This window comes from Hypomesus nipponensis, chromosome 11 (assembly GCF_054491055.1).
Source record: "Hypomesus nipponensis isolate SF chromosome 11, ASM5449105v1, whole genome shotgun sequence".
Classification (NCBI taxonomy): Eukaryota; Metazoa; Chordata; class Actinopteri; order Osmeriformes; family Osmeridae; genus Hypomesus; species Hypomesus nipponensis.
This window is the reverse complement of record NC_140371.1, coordinates 12,870,923-12,889,547: the sequence shown is the minus strand read 5'-3', so window position 1 is coordinate 12,889,547 and position 18,625 is coordinate 12,870,923. Positions and strand designations below refer to the sequence as shown.

Sequence of the window (18,625 nt, the reverse complement as noted above, 5' to 3'; positions counted from 1 at the left end):
TACGGTATTGCTTTTATAATTTGATAGGAGGTGAGAAACACCAGAAAAAAGCATAATGCGATGGAGGATCATATGTGCATATTGCGCAATCAGCAGCTTTCGATTTTTTTCCTGCCTTTGCAGTGCCCTCCTGCCAGGTCCAATATGTTCCTGAGCATCGGACTGCAGTCGAGCGGGAATCTTTTCCTGACCCCCGCTGCTACGCTAGGTATCTTACTTTGGAATGGTCTGTTTGATAGAAGGCGGCCTAATGTGGGCAGCGAATCAAACACTGCCACGTGGAACACAGGGATCAACGGGGAGGGGGGGCCTGGGCGGGCGGGTGCCTGGCCGGTAGCAAGGGGGCACAGCTGCTCGTTACGCCGATGTTCCAGCGACGTTACAGCACTCTACCTCATCCTAATCGCACGTCACAGCAAAACGCCGCCGCCCCTTCTCCTGGGCCCCAACTTCTGCGATGCACAACTGTGCCATTTCTACACGCCTCGAGGGACCCTGAACCAAAAGGGTACCTTTGACTATCCTTGTGTAACAATTACGCCACAAATCGCTCACCGTCCAAAGACATTCAAGGTTTCGCAAGAACTACTATGAGGTTTCTTGTGTCCAAGTTCGGCGTGCCCTAGTTGGACCGCCGAGCCAGGTTATTGGCGGAGATCTGCACGTGAGCGACAAAGATGCACAGATGCCGTTCTTTCAGCAGCCCCAGGGCAATCTCCTGGGTCTGGTACTCCCCATGCCGGAGAAACGAGGCCAGGAAAGAGGAGAGGATGGGGAGGCTGGGGAACAGGACACAGTCATGCAAGCTGGACAGCTCTGGAGGAAGGCGATAGCCCCGGCAGAACAAAATGCAGCCAATTTGTTTCTGCCCTTATCATGAAAGCACATGGGGGGGGGGGGGGGAATGGAGGCCAGGAAGGAGAGAGGAACGGAAAAAAACAGAATCGAGGGAGGGAGGATGGAAGAGAGGGAAAGCAGTGTTGAGCACCAGGACATCTGTTTCCTGAGGTGGGATGTCAGGTGATATATTACTCATGTTTTACCAACATGGTGCACGATCAACCGGCTGCAAGGGAGGTTTGATGCTCCGAGTTACATCTTGGGGATTGTGCTGGGCAAGTTGCATGAACATATGGTCAGGTGCCAATGCCATGGAGCTACACAGATGATTCTGACTTGACAACATTGCTGCAAAACATGACTAAGAGGCTGCCACAAGGGAGGATGATGACATGGTGTGTGAATATTTCCCAGACTCTCATCAGCAAGGAGTTTGAAGAGCTGGTGGTGACGTGGGTGGGTGAGATGCCGTTTTTCAGATGGGAGGTTTTGTTCCGTCTCCGATAATGCCCGAGTTCCCAAAATATACACAATGTACATTTATTTCTGACAATTCCATTTGATTGTCTTCACTTTGCCATTTTTCCATCTGAAAGAATTCGCCGACAGTAGACAGATACCACAATGCTGAATATGTTTTCCCCACAATGAGGGAAAAGGATTGTGAACCTTAGAAAATGGAATTGCCTAGTTCAGATGGAACACCGGGTCCTTTGCTGGGAAATGGGACAGCGTATAAAAGACTGACATGATCTGCCCCTGGGATTTATAGCCTATTCAATGAACCGTTCAATTCAATGCCACTTACATGCTCCCTTGCCCCCTTCTCTTCCCAACACAGCTTTAATAGGAGCTGCTCAATTGCTTCATCTATTAAAACCAGATATCTACAGACAGCACAGACCATTTCCCGCTAGTCAGACCCATATGTGAAAAAGAAAAGATCAGTCAAGATGAAAAAGAGCAGAAATGAAGAACACATGCCAACTGAGTGGAAAATGGGCAGAGGGAAGGATTGTTCATCTAGAATACATTAACATGATACAAAGCATCAATCAAATCATTCAGGACCAAAATCCTCACTGTCTTGTAAAAATTGGATAAACCTGAACTACTGTGTTGTCGGGGAACAGATTTTTTTTTTTTTTTACTTTGGAATGTGTCTAGATTTTCTCCACCACACCATTCTGTGTTTATCCCGTCAAGACATTCCTTTGGGATGCCTCTCACAAGACAGGAAGCTCTGAGAGTTGGCAGTCCATCATCTGAACTGGGTCATAAGTGTGAGTTGTAACAAGACGGGTGTTTACAAACACGTCTGCAGACGCTACCTTTCTCCTTCCTCACTTGATTTCCTGCATCTCGTTTCCTTGGGAAGCTGACCCTGACGGCTTCTCATTTCCTGGCTTGTGCTTGGATGGTTGTCCTCACACGGAGGCTAGGTGTTCAGAAGACAGATCGAGAAATGTTTCAAGTCAAGAATGTAACTTTCTTAAAAGGCAGAATTCCTAAACCAAGTCGAGGCGGGGGTTCACCCTAAACCTAACCCTGAGTCAAAATGTCTGATGTGGGCTGGCCTGTTAAGTAGACATCATCTTAAAAGTTGAGCTAAGGTTAGGCTATACTTCTGATGGGCCTTTTTGAGAGCAGGTCTCGGCTTGGGCTAAGATAGAGCTTGATGGATGGGTGGGTGAGTGTGTGTGAGAGAGAGAGAGAGAGAGAGAGAGAGAGAGAGAGAGAGAGAGAGAGAGAGAGAGAGAGAGAGAGAGAGAGAGAGAGATAGAGGAGATAGAGAGAAAGAGAGAGATGGAGACAGAGACCCATATCTCCCTCCATCCTTCAACAGTTTTTGTCAAATCCTATCTGACAGGGTGTGGGGAGCATAGAGTTCCTAACAAGAGAAGCGGGGGAAGCACTCTACTCCTCCTCCAAGTGAGAAGCACTGAGACTCTTATCTAAGGCTGTGCGGCAGCAAGCTACCACAGGTTTCAATAATCCTTTCCTCCAAGGGGTTTTGTGATTATAGGGTTGAAATGAAGTTCAGAAGGAGCGTACTTCACAATGGTTTATGAATTGTGAGGGGTAAGATGGTATGAGCAACTGTAGAAGGATGGTCTGGGAATACATCACAATAGGGGGGAATAAATTGTCAATGAATGAAAATGCAAGTGTTTAAGTTATCCTACTACTTAGCTACTGTCTGCCCTTTATTCCCAACAAACCTCTCAACGTCTTCAAGAAAGTTCTAATCCATTAAGCCTTCCACATTGAGGTTGGGGGAAAATAAAGTCTGAAGAAAAAAATGTTTGACCTTAATGAAGTCTCGTTAACGAACACAGCATTTAATTTTCATACAAAAAATTACTGTTTTCGCCCCCGGGTTCTCAATTCGCTGTCTTTGCATATTGTTTCGGCTGGCAACGGCAGACAATACATTATCAGCACCCCCCCTCTGTCTCCTGACTCACAACTGACACTAATTTGTAGCTTTGGAGGTATTATCAGGCCTATAAGCCTCTGTAGTTCTATATGGATGATTATATGGTAATCCTAAAAATAGAGGGGGGGAAACTAATGACAGGTTGTTTAGCCGAGGTAATTATGGCACAGTGGAAGCATCTGTCTGACAGTTGTTTATGGGGTCCAAGACGCAGACGACTGCCTGCCTGGGAGGCTCCGTGGTAAGCCTCGTAGACGCCTGGAACCCCCCGGTCCCCCAGCCCCTCCCCTCCCTCTAGACCCCATGCTTGAGTGAATATGGAAAGAGGGTCTGATGATGACTGCATGGGTAGAAGTGCTATCGTTTTCCGGCTAAACCCAATTTCGGAAGCCAGAATTAGTCTATTCAGGTGGAGCCCCCGAAGAATGAGAGTGATTAGGACCGGACGCTGGAACCACTCGGTTAAGTTGTAGGAGGGCTGCATTCAGAACTAATTGGGGGTTATTTAGGTTTTATTCTTCAGACCTCACTGTAATGTCATGTGAGTTAACCTAAACCCAAACAGAGTTCACCTCAGCCCATAGGTAAAGAGTGAAAGAGAAAAGGAAGGGGTTTCTGTGTGTGTGTGTGTGTGTTTCTCTGCATGCTGTCAGTCATGAGAGTGTGACTGCGTGTGTGCATCCTACCTGCAGTGCACTATTGAGGAAACAGCTGTTCTGACCAGGCTCGTTGCTGAGGCCTTTGCTGGGGGCGATGGACGTCATGGTGCGCGGGGTAAAGATCCCCTGCAAGCCCCCGCTGCCAGACGCAAAGTAGTTCCTTTTCCACGACATGGTCCTTGCTGAGAGTTAGTTCTCTCGTTGATCAACACTCAACCGTCCGCCCATGTGACGATGCACATTGGGCCATGTCTTCAGATTGAAATAAAGAAATAAAAAGAGCAAAAAACACTGAAAAACAATTGTGGGGGTCCAAAACGAGCAGAGAAAAAAATGGACGGCTAATTGTGTTGCAATCCGGTGTTTTACACAGGAGTCCAAGTCCGCCAAGTTTGAAACAGAGTGCCCAGTCTTCTTCACGTCCTCAGCGGAAGAGAGAGAGAGAGATAAGTGTGAGTGGAATCTCCCCGAGGTTCAACACCCGTCTGCTATCTTTCACACCCCTCTCTCTTGTTCAGTCACTCCACAGCCCCTCCTTCCTCGGACCGTCTTGTGGAATCTCACAATATTCTGACACCGGGGGGGGCGGGCCTCTCTGGTGCTGGTCGTTCCCGCAGGTGGCCGACCTTCCCCTGGATCTTTACAGCCAGCGTCCAGGACGACCTCAACACCTCATTAACAAACAGCAGACCTCTACTGAGGCGCGGGAGGGGGGGGGGGGGGGCGCGATAGGGAGCGAGGACGAAAGGTCGGAGGTCAGGGTCTGGTCCCCTCTGCTCTTCCCAGCGGCTGAATGGATCCGCAGCTTCTCACTTTGCACAAGGGCAGATCTGCAGGGGGATGAGAAAAGGACAAGTTTAAGCGCGTGTTCCCTTCGCGGGCCCCGCTCGAGCCGTCTCTCCTGTCTGCTTCAATCCCTCTGCCACACTGAAGGGGCAATCGAGCAGGACGTATTGACGGTCCTAACCCAGAGTTCCCTCTTCCCCCTCTGTTCTCCGTATGCCCTGTTCTTTCAAACTGGAGGCCCTGTCACCATTGTGGCTGGAGGAGAAAGGGGCGGGGATCGGACTGGGGGCAGGCATTAGCTGACAGTAAATTCTCTTTGCTTAGAGTTGAGGCGGGAGAATTCTCAACTGAACTGACCCCCTCATCCCCACCCCTCTACCTGGTGTAAACTGTACACACATGTGCCTGGGAGACACACACACACACACACACAAACATACACACACAGCTTGAGGAAAGTACAGTTGAGACGTCGCTCTCGGAATTGTACAAAGGCTAAGGCACTCTAATCAGACTTCTCCAGACAAGCTAAATAAAGACCCCAGTCAGGTGTACACAGTGGGGCGTCCAGTCCACGTGGACTAAGGAAAGGAGGAGGGAGGGATGATGACAGAGGTCTAGAGCCAAGGGTAGGCCAGTGCTGATCATGGCTGAATCATACTAGGCCTGGATCCAGTTGGCGGTACCTGATTCACTGTCTGACAGGGATAGACTCTAGCATAACTCCAAAAAATTGACATTGTAAGCAACTTATTACGCAGGAACAAAACAGCAATGCCCATACGCTGAGCAGAAGTTCAGTCATTTGAAGAAAGGGGGGAATAGGCCAACTACGGGATACTAATGCACTTTATCGCTTCCTTTAGGAATCCCTAATGCCTATGGTAACAGTTATGATACTATGCAACATTTATACGCTTCCAGGGCTGGATTTCTGGGTGCCTGGCACTTTTAAAGAGAAGGCTTGTCTTCGCCAGTCAATCCATCAGCACCGTGATGCTCTTTTAATGGTCAGACTTGGGGGCAGAGGGCCGGAGACGGGAAGCAGAGTGAGAGAGATAAAAAGGAATGATAGGCATGTCAGAAGATTTGAGAACAACTGAAGGAGGCAAAGGAAAGAGGCAACCGCACGCATCCAAACTATCACCAGCGTTTTAATTTAACGTCAGCCTGCTTTTATTTATGGCGATTGTCCACTCTTTCCTCTCCTCCCTCCTTCCTGGGTGTGTTTACTCGGGGCTGAGTCATCGGCTAAACCTGCACTTGTGATATTACCAGACCACTTTCCTGTGTCTGACACCCACTGGCAGGATCCACTTGTGGTAGACACACACACACATAATAGACATGCATCCCATAGAGAGTTTCATGTTTGCGCGCAAGAGAAAAACATAAATTCCTCATGAGTTGTGAAAAATTGATGAATCATTTTCGAGTCATGATCCCGGCTTCCTTTGTTGTAAAACTGTTTTGCGTTGTTGAATGGAACTTGCGTGGTGACTGTTACTATGACTCAAAGCTGTGGCATGCAAACAACAGTGGAATGTGATGGATGGGCCAAGGACTGTTAAATCTGGAATCCAAAAACATCACCCTCGTCACAAAGACCAAGGACGCCAAACTGTGGCACTAAATTGCATCATTCAACACTGCCGAATTTTGATACATAATGCAAAGTACTGCTGCCATGGGCCGGATCTTAGTGAATGCTAGCATAACCAACACCTATAATAAAGTGTTGATGTGATGAAAATCACTTCTACGTATAAGGCTTTTTAAAACTCGGAACAAACCCATCCTCCTCCATCATTTTGCTGATGGTCTCGAAAGTCCTTCTGCCAGACAAAAACAACTATTTCAGCAGTCTGAGGTGGGAGTAAGACATGCCTGAGACTCATGCTCGCAGTCGCACACGCACACGTGAAGGGGACATGCTGGGATGAGTGGGGTTTCCTATACTGTAATCATCAGCTCACTTAAAGCGTTAACTGTAATTGGTCGGGGCGGATTTGAGTGCGTCCTCCTGTAGCTGAATTGGTGTTGTTGTTGTTGTCGGTGAGGTGGATGATAGGGTGGCTGTGTGTGTCTCCTAAGCTGTTGTGCTGTGGTGGTCTGTGGTGGATGGGAGGGGGAGGGGGGGGGGTAGACCAGGGAGGGAGGCGTTGAGAGAGGCAGGTCATGCGGGCGGATTAGCCTGATCAGACGCTGCCTGGGATTAGTCTGTCTCGCTGCTCGGGGATCTGTCTGGCTACCCGCTAGTTAGCCCGCCTAGCCTTGCCTAGCCGTGAGCAAGCTAAGCTATTAGCCTGTGCTAGCCTCCCTTAGGTCTGCTGAAGTCCAGGAACAGGATGATGGCTGTGGCTCGTGACCACTGGAGCTGTGCAGTGGTAAACAACACCACATGGCCAGCTGGTGGAGGCAGCCCACGGGGGGGGCAGAGAGCAGCCTGTAAGCAGCCAGTAAGCAGCCTTTAAGCATCCTGTAAACAGGGCTGTCTAGGAATCCATCAGAGGGATAGGGTTTTAAAAGCCCTCAACAGTAACAAGATATGGTCTGGTTCTCAGTGTACTGATTACGCTGATTAAATGCACAAAATGTTTGTTTACTTATTTTAGGCTATAGTTTATATAGCAGCCTAAAATACAATACACAAAAGCCTGCTATACACAATTATTGTTGCAAACTGCAATTGCAGACTTGATAGTGGCCTGAATGTCAAAGCCACTGAGAGGAGCCTGGTGTTTAAATCCATGTGTTGGCCAACATTTGATTTTTCTACTCCATTATGGTGGGAATCCAAAGTTAAAGTTATCACAAAGCACACATGGACTATCGGGAGAAACATACCATAGCTCATTCAACCTCCACACACACAAAATATGAAGCGTAGCCATGACTCAGGGATGATGGCCCCCATTGCCTGGCAACGGGCTGCCACATCTGATCAGTGCGCTGGCCTGGGTGAGAACAGGCCGGCCCATCTGACCAGGAGGCATGTTGACATGCTTGCATCAATCAGCCCGCCGCGTCACATCATGTCCAGGCCAGCCCCCCCCTCCCCCCTGCCGCCTCAACCAGCCAGGGAGCAGAAGGCTGGGTGACTGCCCACATGAACACACAAACACACACACACAAAACCACATATGCACATTTATACAAACACACACACGCACACAACAGCCATCGAGAGGAATCCCAATCATCGCTAATAGTCTTAGAGTGGCGTTAAGGCCTAAATGAAAAAGTGTGGAAGTACACCACATGGTAGGGGACCGAGGAGTTAGTTGCCTTGACCACAAAGTCCCACACATTTGCATATAAATGAAACGGGCTGATAATGATGACGGTCCTCATAAACATGGCATGGTCTTTGTCAAACCCAAGTGGCACAGTGGTTCTAAATTCCATCAAGCTTTGAGCCAGTGTGAGGGTGAGAGGGGGGGGGGGGGAGAGGGGAGAGAGCTGTGGGGAGCGAGGAGTGGGGAGTGACCCACCGATTTTCAAACCAATTTGATTGTGGGTTGAGCGAAAAGGAGGAGCTGGCTTCTGGCGAGGCCAAATAGCCCTGGTTGAAATTTACAGGGCGCCTAGGATCATGTCATCCGTGGGGGCTGCATACAAATCAGAGGAACAGAGAGGGGAAATTGTTTTTAAAAAGGCTCACATCGAATGAAACCATTTTTATGTCCCGTGAAAAACCATCAGGGTGAAAGAGCAGTATCAATAATGACAAAATGCTGGTAAGCTAAAGAGCGTTATACTATTGTGAGCACACGAGGATTAGGGAAATGAGCCTTAAAAAGGAGCTCCTTTGCAAAAATCCATTATTAACGAGGGGCATGAAAGCTAATGTATTTTACACACACATGCTCACCCATGCACAAAGCTCCCCTTCCACGTCATCTTGCATAAAGACTGTTTATCATTATCTCTTTACAGGTAGACTAGGTCCTGCATTGCGATCAGAGGCAGATTTGGCGGGAAGATGTTACGCAACAACATACCAGTCCATGGCTGCCGCCCCTCCTCCCCTAATCACCGCTAATGCCTCGGGGCTGGCACGCCTCCAGCGCCACGCTGCCACTTTGCCAAGCTGGCATGGCCCTGTGCCAGGGGCAGCCCTCCACTGGGACCAAGCCAACAGGGAACCAGGGGAGAGAAGTGGTGGTGGCAGATGTACAGGACAGGGAGATGACCCGAGACATTCCACTCGTCTTTTCGGCCTCACACATCTACTCCATACAACTCCACTGCAGACCAGACTGGGCTGGTTGAATCTGAACAAGGCCCAGCAGCATAATGTCAATTTGTGGCGGAGGGGAGGCGGGGACGTTTCCTGTGTTATTTTCCTAAAATAACACTGGCAGGTGACAATTCTTCACATTTACATTTGTCTCGTCTCCTATGAGTTTCTGAACCTTCCTTTTGACTGCGCATGGCTTGGCCTTTTCACGCTGGCTTCCACATTCCAGCCACATAAAAAAGAGGCTATAAAGAGTCTCACCGCCAAGCAACCACGCACCCCCGGACTGGACTGACAGTCAAATCCTGGGATACTGGGAATGTTCTTGGCCGCCGCTGCCAAAGCAGTGGTCTTTAGATCCTCCAGTGACACATGAAAATGGGAGTCCTGCTGATGGGAAGCCCACCACAATTAAAACAAGCCAGGTCTCTGAGGGATCCTGGCTTGCACTTCTGAGTCAAATCACAGAGAAGACCGGGGTCACTATGACAAAAAGAAGAATTGCGGTCTTGGAGCGAGAAAGCCAAGAATACTTCGGTCGAAACAACGGGGAAAAGGTCACTCGGAAGTAGAGAGAATTACAAGTGAATCCAGGGCTGTGCTACAGCTAGTTGACTTGGTTAGCTAGTTCGCTAGGCTAACTACTACCGTTTAGGCTAAACCCTGTGCTACAGCTGGTTGACCTGGGTAGCTAGCTCGCTAGGCTAACAACTACCGTTTAGGCTAAACCTTCTGACCAGGAGACACATAAAACATCTGTCCCCCGGCTTGCATGCTGGTAAATCTGGGCTGTTGGGCTTTTAATCTGCCCTCCTCTCTAATTGTCTTAATGTGGCATTACTGTATATGTAATCTGACCCACCCCGTTTCACATTACATTATGTTGAAACATAGAGATTTACCCACTTAAAGGGGGGGTAGCCTTCCATATTTTATGTGGTTACTGTGAATCACAGCCCATTCACTGGCAACAAAGCTGAATTAAACAAACGCTGCCAAAAAAGCTCTATCCCTCATCTCAGCGAGGGTCTAAATAAGGCTTACGTAAACTAAAGACCACTGTGACACGGATCTGTGTTCAAATGCTGTCATCAGCAACTGCAACGACTGCTCAAATCTTACGGGATGCTGAGTCACTGCTTGTGTAGCCACATGGAGTCCAGGCTGGTGATGACTTGGTAGGGTAGGGGGGTAGGCTGAGGGGGATGTGGGTAGAGATGACACGACAGGGAGATTAGAAACGTGCTGTGGGGGGTCACAAGAGGAGACGCGACACACATGCCTGGCTCAAATGACACCCGATGCACTGATGGTTTGTCGCACGCAACAAGCTGTCTGCACGCTATCAGAGCTCAGGCATAGAGTGTCTTTGTGTGTGTGTGTGTGTGTGTGTGTGGAGGGGGGGGGGGTAGCCTGCAAAGGGATGAGGAGAGAATCACAGTCCTGTATTTACGCTCCAAAACAGGCCATGTCGAGAAAGTGCCCGTTGCCGTGGAAACGGAACTGGGTGCTGCTTTAGGGAAATGACAGGAGCATGGTCAAGAGGGACATGGTCAACAGCCCCCCACATTTTTAAGAAAAGTGCGAGACAGTCCAGAGCTAGCAGCAGGATTCCAGGAGAAAAACACTCAATAGTTTCAGGTGACAGACGGAGACAGAGGCGAATAATCTGAAGGGACAGAAACAGACTTTTGGAGAGCAGAAGAGCCAAATTCAAGAGACAGGTGACAGCGACGTCACTCGGAAGGGAGGTAAAGTATTACCAAAAAAAACTATATCTGTAGAGTTTACTATGACGTATGTGCAAAAGAGAGAGAGGGCAAAAGGGTCAAAGAAAGAACCAAGGAGTACGAATGAAGAACAGGACAAGTGAAAGAGAAAACGGGATAGAGTTGAGTAGGATGAGCAGGATGAGCAGAGGGCATGGCAGCAATCACTCAGGCCAGATCAGAGGAGATGAGCTTTAGACGAGAGAGACAGAGAAAGAGAGAGAGAGAGAGAGAGAGAGAGAGAGAGAGAGAGAGAGAGAGAGAGAGAGAGAGAGACAGACAGACAGACAGACAGACAGACACAGAGAGAGACAGACAGAGAGAGACAGAGAGAACTAGACGAGCGCAAGCAGAGAAAATGGAAGAGGAGCTTCCCGGTTTTCAGCCACCACCTTCAGCTGGCATGGAGCAGTCAGCACCACTTAGTCCTGGCACCCAGATCTGCTTTCTCATCTAACCATCTGTAGGATGATGGGTCGCGTACACCACGGCCAAACAGACGTGTAATCTGACTGAGTCTCCGTCCAGCAGAGGAGGACAGAGGGATGGACAGGAGTCAGCACAGCAGAACACTGGATCAACATAATAAATCAGAGTGGTGTTCTGGTCATCAAAACAAGTCCAATGACTGGGGCTGATGATGTTACACAACTCCACAACTGGAGAGTCCCTGGAGCACTTTGATCAATTTCCCTTGGTCCTAGCAGAAGCCATGTAGGGAGCCCCTTCATGATGCATTTGTGTATTATGTTGAAGTGCAGCATCTCTCCGAAACATTGTGAGAGTTTGGGATGAAAGCCAGTGCTCAGGCATTATAGTTTTTATCCCCCACAACAATTTTAGTGTTCTGTCTCAATTAGGCATTTTCTCAGTGGAGAACTAAACCCTCAGTGCCATTTAAATATGGCATGAAAAAAACACTGGCAGTGGTTTATATTATATGCTATATGGTTTATATATTATCAGAATTACAGAAAGCCCATAGGAAAACAAAAAAACGGATTCACCACATAGCACTGTGCCTAATCCTTACAAAATCCCACAAGAAGAAATGGATACATTATCATGTTTGCCCTTCGATGACCTGAATAGGAGGGTAAAAGTTGAATGCGCAAGAATACATTAGTAACAAAAATAGGTTGGAATCCAGAGTGAGTAATTGAGTGAGTGATAAAGAGAGCTTGAGAGGAGTGCTTGGCCCATTAAAAAGACCACAACTCCTATATTACTGGCACTGGTCAACATATTTACCCATCCCGTCACAACAAATCCCTGGCAGGACACGTGACTAGGCTCCATGATCTGTGGGCTTGACACACTGCAGTGGGACACCAGCAAGCATTCCCTCATCTTAAATACAACAATGGAACTGTCTGACAATACTGTTGCAATCGCACGTCAACAACAGTCCTACTGAGGTCACACCAAGTAGCCTACACAGTGAGTGTTGAATACACACAACTAGACAACTCTAGTGAAACACGCACACACCCAGTGTGCCCCTTGCCTCATCAGAAAGGATCAGGGTGGGCAGAGAGCGCGGTCATGGGCATCAAAGCCTGTTAACGTGTTGTGCTGGGTCAGTGTGAGAACAGCCTGGTCTTGTGATGGTGCACACAGTTCATGTGACTGATGTGGAGATGATGGCCATTTTGCCCCCCAATGTGCTGACCTCAATACATTTTATGAAATATTGAGCTTGTGCGGGAATGAGAGATAATAAGTCATTAATGCCGAATTTATAACGAATTTGTAAACACTAAGTGTCTCCGAGAGAACTCCACGCAACAAGACATGTTTACACACATTAATTAGGCTATACGTAAAGGCTAGAAGCATTGAAATGGTTTTTGTTTAGGGTCTACCAACATAAACAACTTTAGGCGAGCTGAAGAGGCATAATAAACTATCACACTCTTAAATACCATATTTTTCCCCCGATAGACATTCATGATTGCTCCAAATCCAAATGCGAAGAGTGACATTTACTTTAGATAAATGAATTTAAGAAGCGTCGTAATAAGGCTATAAAATGAATGAAACTCTCTTCGTCAGCCATTCATACTGCGGAGTAACAGTTTTCTTTGAATGAAACCACGCTGCAACTTTTCCACAACAGTTACCCAGTTAAACATGTGCGCGAAGAGTTGGACTTTATGTCGCCAACATACTGGATGTAAATAGCCTACAAATATTATTCGCGAGCGGTGCTACAGATCTTCACAAACTAACAATGAACAATGACATCGAACAATAATATCCGTGCAGCACCTTTCATCTTCATCACACCAAACATACAACCTAGTTCCAGTTTGAGTTTTCGCAACAAAATGAACTCAAGTCGATGTCTAACATGTTTTCCATGTTACTTATAACAAACAATATAACGGTGTGTTAACGGTTTTCCTGGAAACCTACTCTATCAAACAGTTTTAGAGTTTTCAGGTCCAACAGAGCATTTAACTTACCTTTCAGCCAAATGGAAAGAGAAATCTCAACAAATGACAGCGGTTACTATTTGCACCCATGTAAAATCAAGCATTTACTCCTAAATTTGGGATTTTTTGAAATTCGTCTCACAAATTTAAAAGCAAGCACTGGTCTCTTCATGATGTGCTCTGTGCTGTGTTGGAAGTTTGGCTGGGGGAAGGGTGGCGCCAGTACCTGCAGTCCCAAACAATGACGGTCATAGCTCACGAAACCACTGCGTTTTGTAAACCCAACAAGAGTAGCCTAGGGGCCTAGAGTACTACTTACAAGACATAAACAAAGCATATAGGATATAGTCTATAAAGCTGCGTATTTGTAATTAATTTCGTCACATAGCCTAACGAAGATATTACACAGTTATAACGGTGCCAGTTTCATGACCGTGATGCCTTGAAATCAAAATAGCCTAATTGTTATTGTTCTGCAAATCAGTCTACTGTATAAATGATTTGCATTCAACTGGTTGACCCGAATCTGGCATAACCAATATTCAGAGTAGGATGTACATCTATTGATTTAATGATTAGGAGCCAGCACATGTCACAATCAATTTCTGGCAACAACCAACTGCCCTCTATTGAGATTGTTCCCAAAAGCTTTTCTCACTACACTACGCTAATGTACTTGAAACGAAAGCACAAAGGCACGAATAACAACAAAGCATTTACCCAGAGAAACCAATTAGTGTTTCACCTGCTGTTCAAACCAGAATTAGTCAAGTAGTTTACTGAAACTGCAAAAAACTTCATCTGTATGGAATGTTACGCCCTTTCTGAGAAATGAAAGAATAGCCCAGTTGTAAGGCACATCGTCCTCCACCCAGAGATGATTAACAACACTGTGTTACTTTCTGACCGCAAACTGAACGGAACGGCTGGCTTAACATGAGGTTGTCTGAGGATCTGAGCCGTAAATTAGGCTACACTTGTGTAGTTGCCATCCACTTACTCATTGCAAATAAATCACCAATGTAGCCAAACACGTGACATCGTGTTGTTCAGTGGTCCACTACTGCGTACTGTGAGTCCTGTAATCCTACAGTAGCTATTTTTTTCAAAGGTGAGAAATATCCCAAGGAGGCACCAAAGTTTGACAGGAGTCTGTGATGAACAAAAGCAGCATGAGTCCACTGCACACCACCAAACATGACGAGGAACTCTTTCCACGACACCAGGAACCCCAAAAAGCTGACGATTTGCAGTAAATTTGAGAAAGGAAGGAAGGGAGGAGAGACTTTATATTGGCAGATGGATAGTTATAAACTCTCCACGTGAGGTTTTGGTTGTAAAATGATAGGGTGACACAGGGAGGGCAGTTAAACCATTTAAAAACGGCGTTTAAAGAAGTTCCATAGCAGGGTGGTGCAGCAGGAACACCACGAGAGCTGCTTATCGTGGGAGATATTCGTGGAAGTTCACAAACAGGTCGAAGCTTAAGTCAACAAGTTATTTGCAGTAATTGTGTTGGTTCAACAGACTGTTTGACAGCTCTGGTAGTATGACACTGCTACTATTTTGAGCAAAATATTAGCAGGACTAGGGATGCACCGGTAGCTCACCAGAGAAGTGCGTATGCACCACGTAGGCTGAGGCCCTACCACTGGTGCCTCGGTTCAAATCCGGCCTAAGCCATTTCCTGCATGTCCTCCCCCCTCACTCTTCACTGATCTGTCCCAAATAAAACAGAAAAGCCCTCAAATATATCTTCTAAAAATTGGCAGCACTATTAAGGATTGAGTTGAAGGTCAGACTGTTTTGTTCTTTCTTGACATTTTAATCTGTGGTGGGACTCAATCCTTATGGCCTGAAACAAGTGAATCTAGTGTACACCACAATTTAAGTGTCCTACATTACTAAAAGTAGCCTGCATTAGACCGACAGCCCACAGTATGATTGAAAAGCCCACACTTGCAAATCATATCTATGGGTTTTTGGATCAAATGTAGACCAGACATTCAACAGGTGTTTGACCAACTCTTTATCTGCATCCGGCAGTAGGACACAATAACACATGCCGCCCCTGAAACAAAAGCCCAAAGAACACACTCCACAAAACAAAGTGAACCAAAGAAAACAATATCCTGTGAACAGAGAAGCACCAGGAAGAAAAAAGTGCAAGATTCTTGTGAGAAAAACATTGATTATTTGCATAGAAGATAGAGGACATTTGCTCGCAAAGTTGTGTCGGGCTTTGATTGAGGAATTAGAACACTTTCCCACAATAGGCTATTCATCCACAAAACAAAAGCTGTTATATGAATACAAAGCGTTATGTGGCCTAACAATGCAAAAGCGTTCTGTTTAAACGTTAGCTTCCTCTACTCACAAGGCCCCACTCGAGCCTGCTAACAAAGGGAGGTCCACATCCAGACCAATTAATGAGCTTTTTGTTTCGTTTTTTTTGCTCTGCTTTGAGGAAATTCCATGGGGAAAAGTATGTGTTTGTGTGTGCAAGCCAGTGAGGGATAAGGGGGTGGGAGAGAGATTGCTGAATAATTGCATACTGTTATTTGCGCCTGTTAACCAAACTTTGATAACTTATTTGTTTCATGACTTGTTCTGTCTTTATTCATTATCTACACACACAGTATAACCCATCAGCTCATGGATACACTTGTGTACAGTGAGCAATGAGCATAGTCTACAAGAATTAGCACACATTAGGGGCTTTTGACATGGACAGTCAACTCAGGGTTTTAGTGTAAAATAAAACCATGTTTCTCACATTCTTCTTCTGCTTTTTCTTAACAACGTAACTTCCCTCCAGCATAGCTTACAAAGCAGAAAAATAACCTTGTGCCATATGACACTGTACAATTTGTCCTGTACAGTACACAACTCAAAGTACACCTTCATTTCACTATGTCCACTTCCTGTATGACCTCATCCCAGCTCCCACCTTTACTGTTTACAACCTCAGTCATATGATGATACCTAAACACACACACCCTCACTCGGGGTCAGGTCTGTCACCGAATACAATATTACGCCATAGCAATTAGGCCTACAAGTTCTTACACAACACACCCATCTTATTTTCTCATGCACTTGCCCTTCCAAAGCACTCCTCGTCATTCAGAACAAACAGTTTCTCATCCCTCTTCAGCCATACAGTCATTTGAATCATAAAATCCCACAGTATTTTTCCCTGTGACACAACAAGGTGTGGAAACATGTCTCGGTTTCCACTGTTGAGACAATATAGAACGCGTTCGATATAGAACGCCGAGAATATCCATCCCTATGGTTTCCGATCGCCGTCACAACAGATATACAACCTTTCAAAACAGAGGTAGACTATTTTTGGGTATCAGCGTTTCCATACAAACATGCAAATAGTTTGGTCTGCGACTATGCCTGGTGTACTCAGTGGGCCTTTATATACAGCAGCTTAGCTATGCACTGGTCTACTTAAGGTTACTATTTTGAGGGGTAAAAAGGACATGAAATCCATAAGGGACTTTTCGAAGAAGGTTGCTGCCTCTCACATCAACATATTCATATCTGTATCCAGTAGAATTCTACAGCCAACTCCTCAGTAGTCACGCCTCTCCTCATGACAAAAGAAAATATGCTTCTTAAAGAAACGTACCTCGTGGGAGTGACAATGGAAAAAGGACCACAAAGAATTTGCCTTCTCGGTGATGCTGCTGGTCACACCTGATGTAACGGGGTGTTACAGGACACATGCGTGAATATCCTCCCGGCTGTAAGACAACACCCTCACCTTGACAAAAGAGCGCTTCCAATGAGCCCACAATGCTTCTCTTTTCTCACTCACTTCACCACGCAGTTAGACATCTGTACTCCGGAGCCCTGTACCAGCTGGGATGTGTGACAGCGACAGCGTGCTGTGTAGCCACGACACCGAGAGGCTTCCCAGGTGACACTGACAAAATGATGACATCATCCTTGTCGGCACACACCTGTTTCCCCAGGAAGCTCCTCCCACCATGCCTTCCTTTCCTTAAACTTTAAAGGGACAGGCCATCTCAGGGGAGGAGTCAAAAAAAATAGTTCTCTGACTAACAGGAACAGTACCAAAAACACCAATAAAGCACTGTTCCAACAAGTAATCAATTTTGATGGCCCTGTTTCAATGCTCTATATCAGTGATTTCTCTTAAATTCAATACCGGCTTTCCACAGCTTCATGCTAGAGTTGTCTCAAAATGTATTTAAACTACACAGTCCGCAAGGCATCGCCACAATTTATCCCCTGACCTCAGGAAGAGCACCACTAGAGTTAATGTGTGATATAGCAGATTCCTGCCAACACCTGACAAAAAAAAGCAACTTGTGCCCTGCAGCAAGACGTTAGACAGCTCACATGTTGTCCTCTGGTGAATCGTGACATGGCTAAGACCGTCCCTGTGCACTTCGACAGGAGCAGAGTCAAGACGACCAGTGAAACATTTCAAAGCTTCAAGGAACAAAGTCATCAGAATATAGCTTAAAGGAACAAAGTCATCAGAATTGTAGCCGAAGACAATAGAGACATTCAGAAATCCCCTCTGTCTCTGCAATGAAACGCCTCCTTCGGAGCTGCCATGCAGCCTAATGTCATGACTAATTTGTCATGCCAATGTGTGATTCATTAGCAGACTAAGCCCGTATCCGGACCCGCAACGCTATCTTTTCATTAGAGCCTCATTAAAAGCCCGGCTTTACTGTCAGCTGCCCGCCGTTTTGGCGTTTTCCAGAGCCACGCTGGTGATGATAATGATGGCATAACTCTTAATCTGTTCCATCCTGTAATCCTGGCCGTCGGATCCGCTCAGGATCAGGGGGGGCATCCTGTGTCCAGGAGATGTGGCCAGCCCGAGCACGGTCACACAGGGCGGTAGGTGAGCTATGTCTACACTCTATCTCTGCCTCATGGTGGAATGGAGGAGCTACAGTGAGGCTAGCATTCAAATCAACAGTTGTCCTATTTAGTAAACGCATTGTACATTTAGGTTTATGGACCATTCCGCCATCTGGACAGTCCATTGGCAAAACAACTGCAACAATGAGCCGATCCTCGACTTTGCTCATCTAGGGTACTATTTCTCCTCCAATCTCTTCTCCTCCCTCAGCAGTTCTTTGGTGTTAGAGCCCCCCTCAATCCGCACCCACAGAAACAGCAATGATACCCTGCTGCAGGCCTGATAAAGCCAGCCAATGAAGATGCCTCCCTAAATGAGACAGAAGCAAACACAGGCAGTCATAAAGAGCCGTGAGGAAGACAAGAGGATCTCCGGAAAGATAACCCCCCCCCCCCCCCCAAAAAAAAAGCGCAGGGAATAATTAGCATAAAGGACCAGAGATAAAAGACAATGTGCCAAGAATAAAGAGCCTACATTCTGCCAAGCACCTAAACATTGTTGACGTTAAGCATCTCTTCCTTTGTTACTGGGA

At 46.6% G+C, this 18,625-nt stretch overlaps 1 protein-coding gene across 3 annotated transcripts in view; it reads right to left on the bottom strand.

Moving 5' to 3' along the window:
- The window catches only part of usp54a (ubiquitin specific peptidase 54a), a 51,808-nt gene that overhangs the window by 26,732 nt on the left and 6,451 nt on the right, over positions 1-18,625 (bottom strand). The window contains exons 1-2 of one of the 3 annotated variants that reach the window (XM_084710009.1): positions 3,967-4,102; positions 2,172-2,278 (exon numbers count right to left, since the gene is read on the bottom strand). Coding sequence is in view for 1 of the 3 variants with exons in the window: in XM_084710008.1 (XP_084566134.1) it covers positions 3,967-4,113 (147 nt within the window). In the remaining 2 variants the exon portion in view is untranslated. Of the gene's footprint in view, positions 1-2,171; positions 2,279-3,062; positions 3,092-3,966; positions 4,770-18,625 lie in introns of those variants that run through there. The other 2 variants (XM_084710010.1, XM_084710008.1) reach the window with 2 other exon arrangements.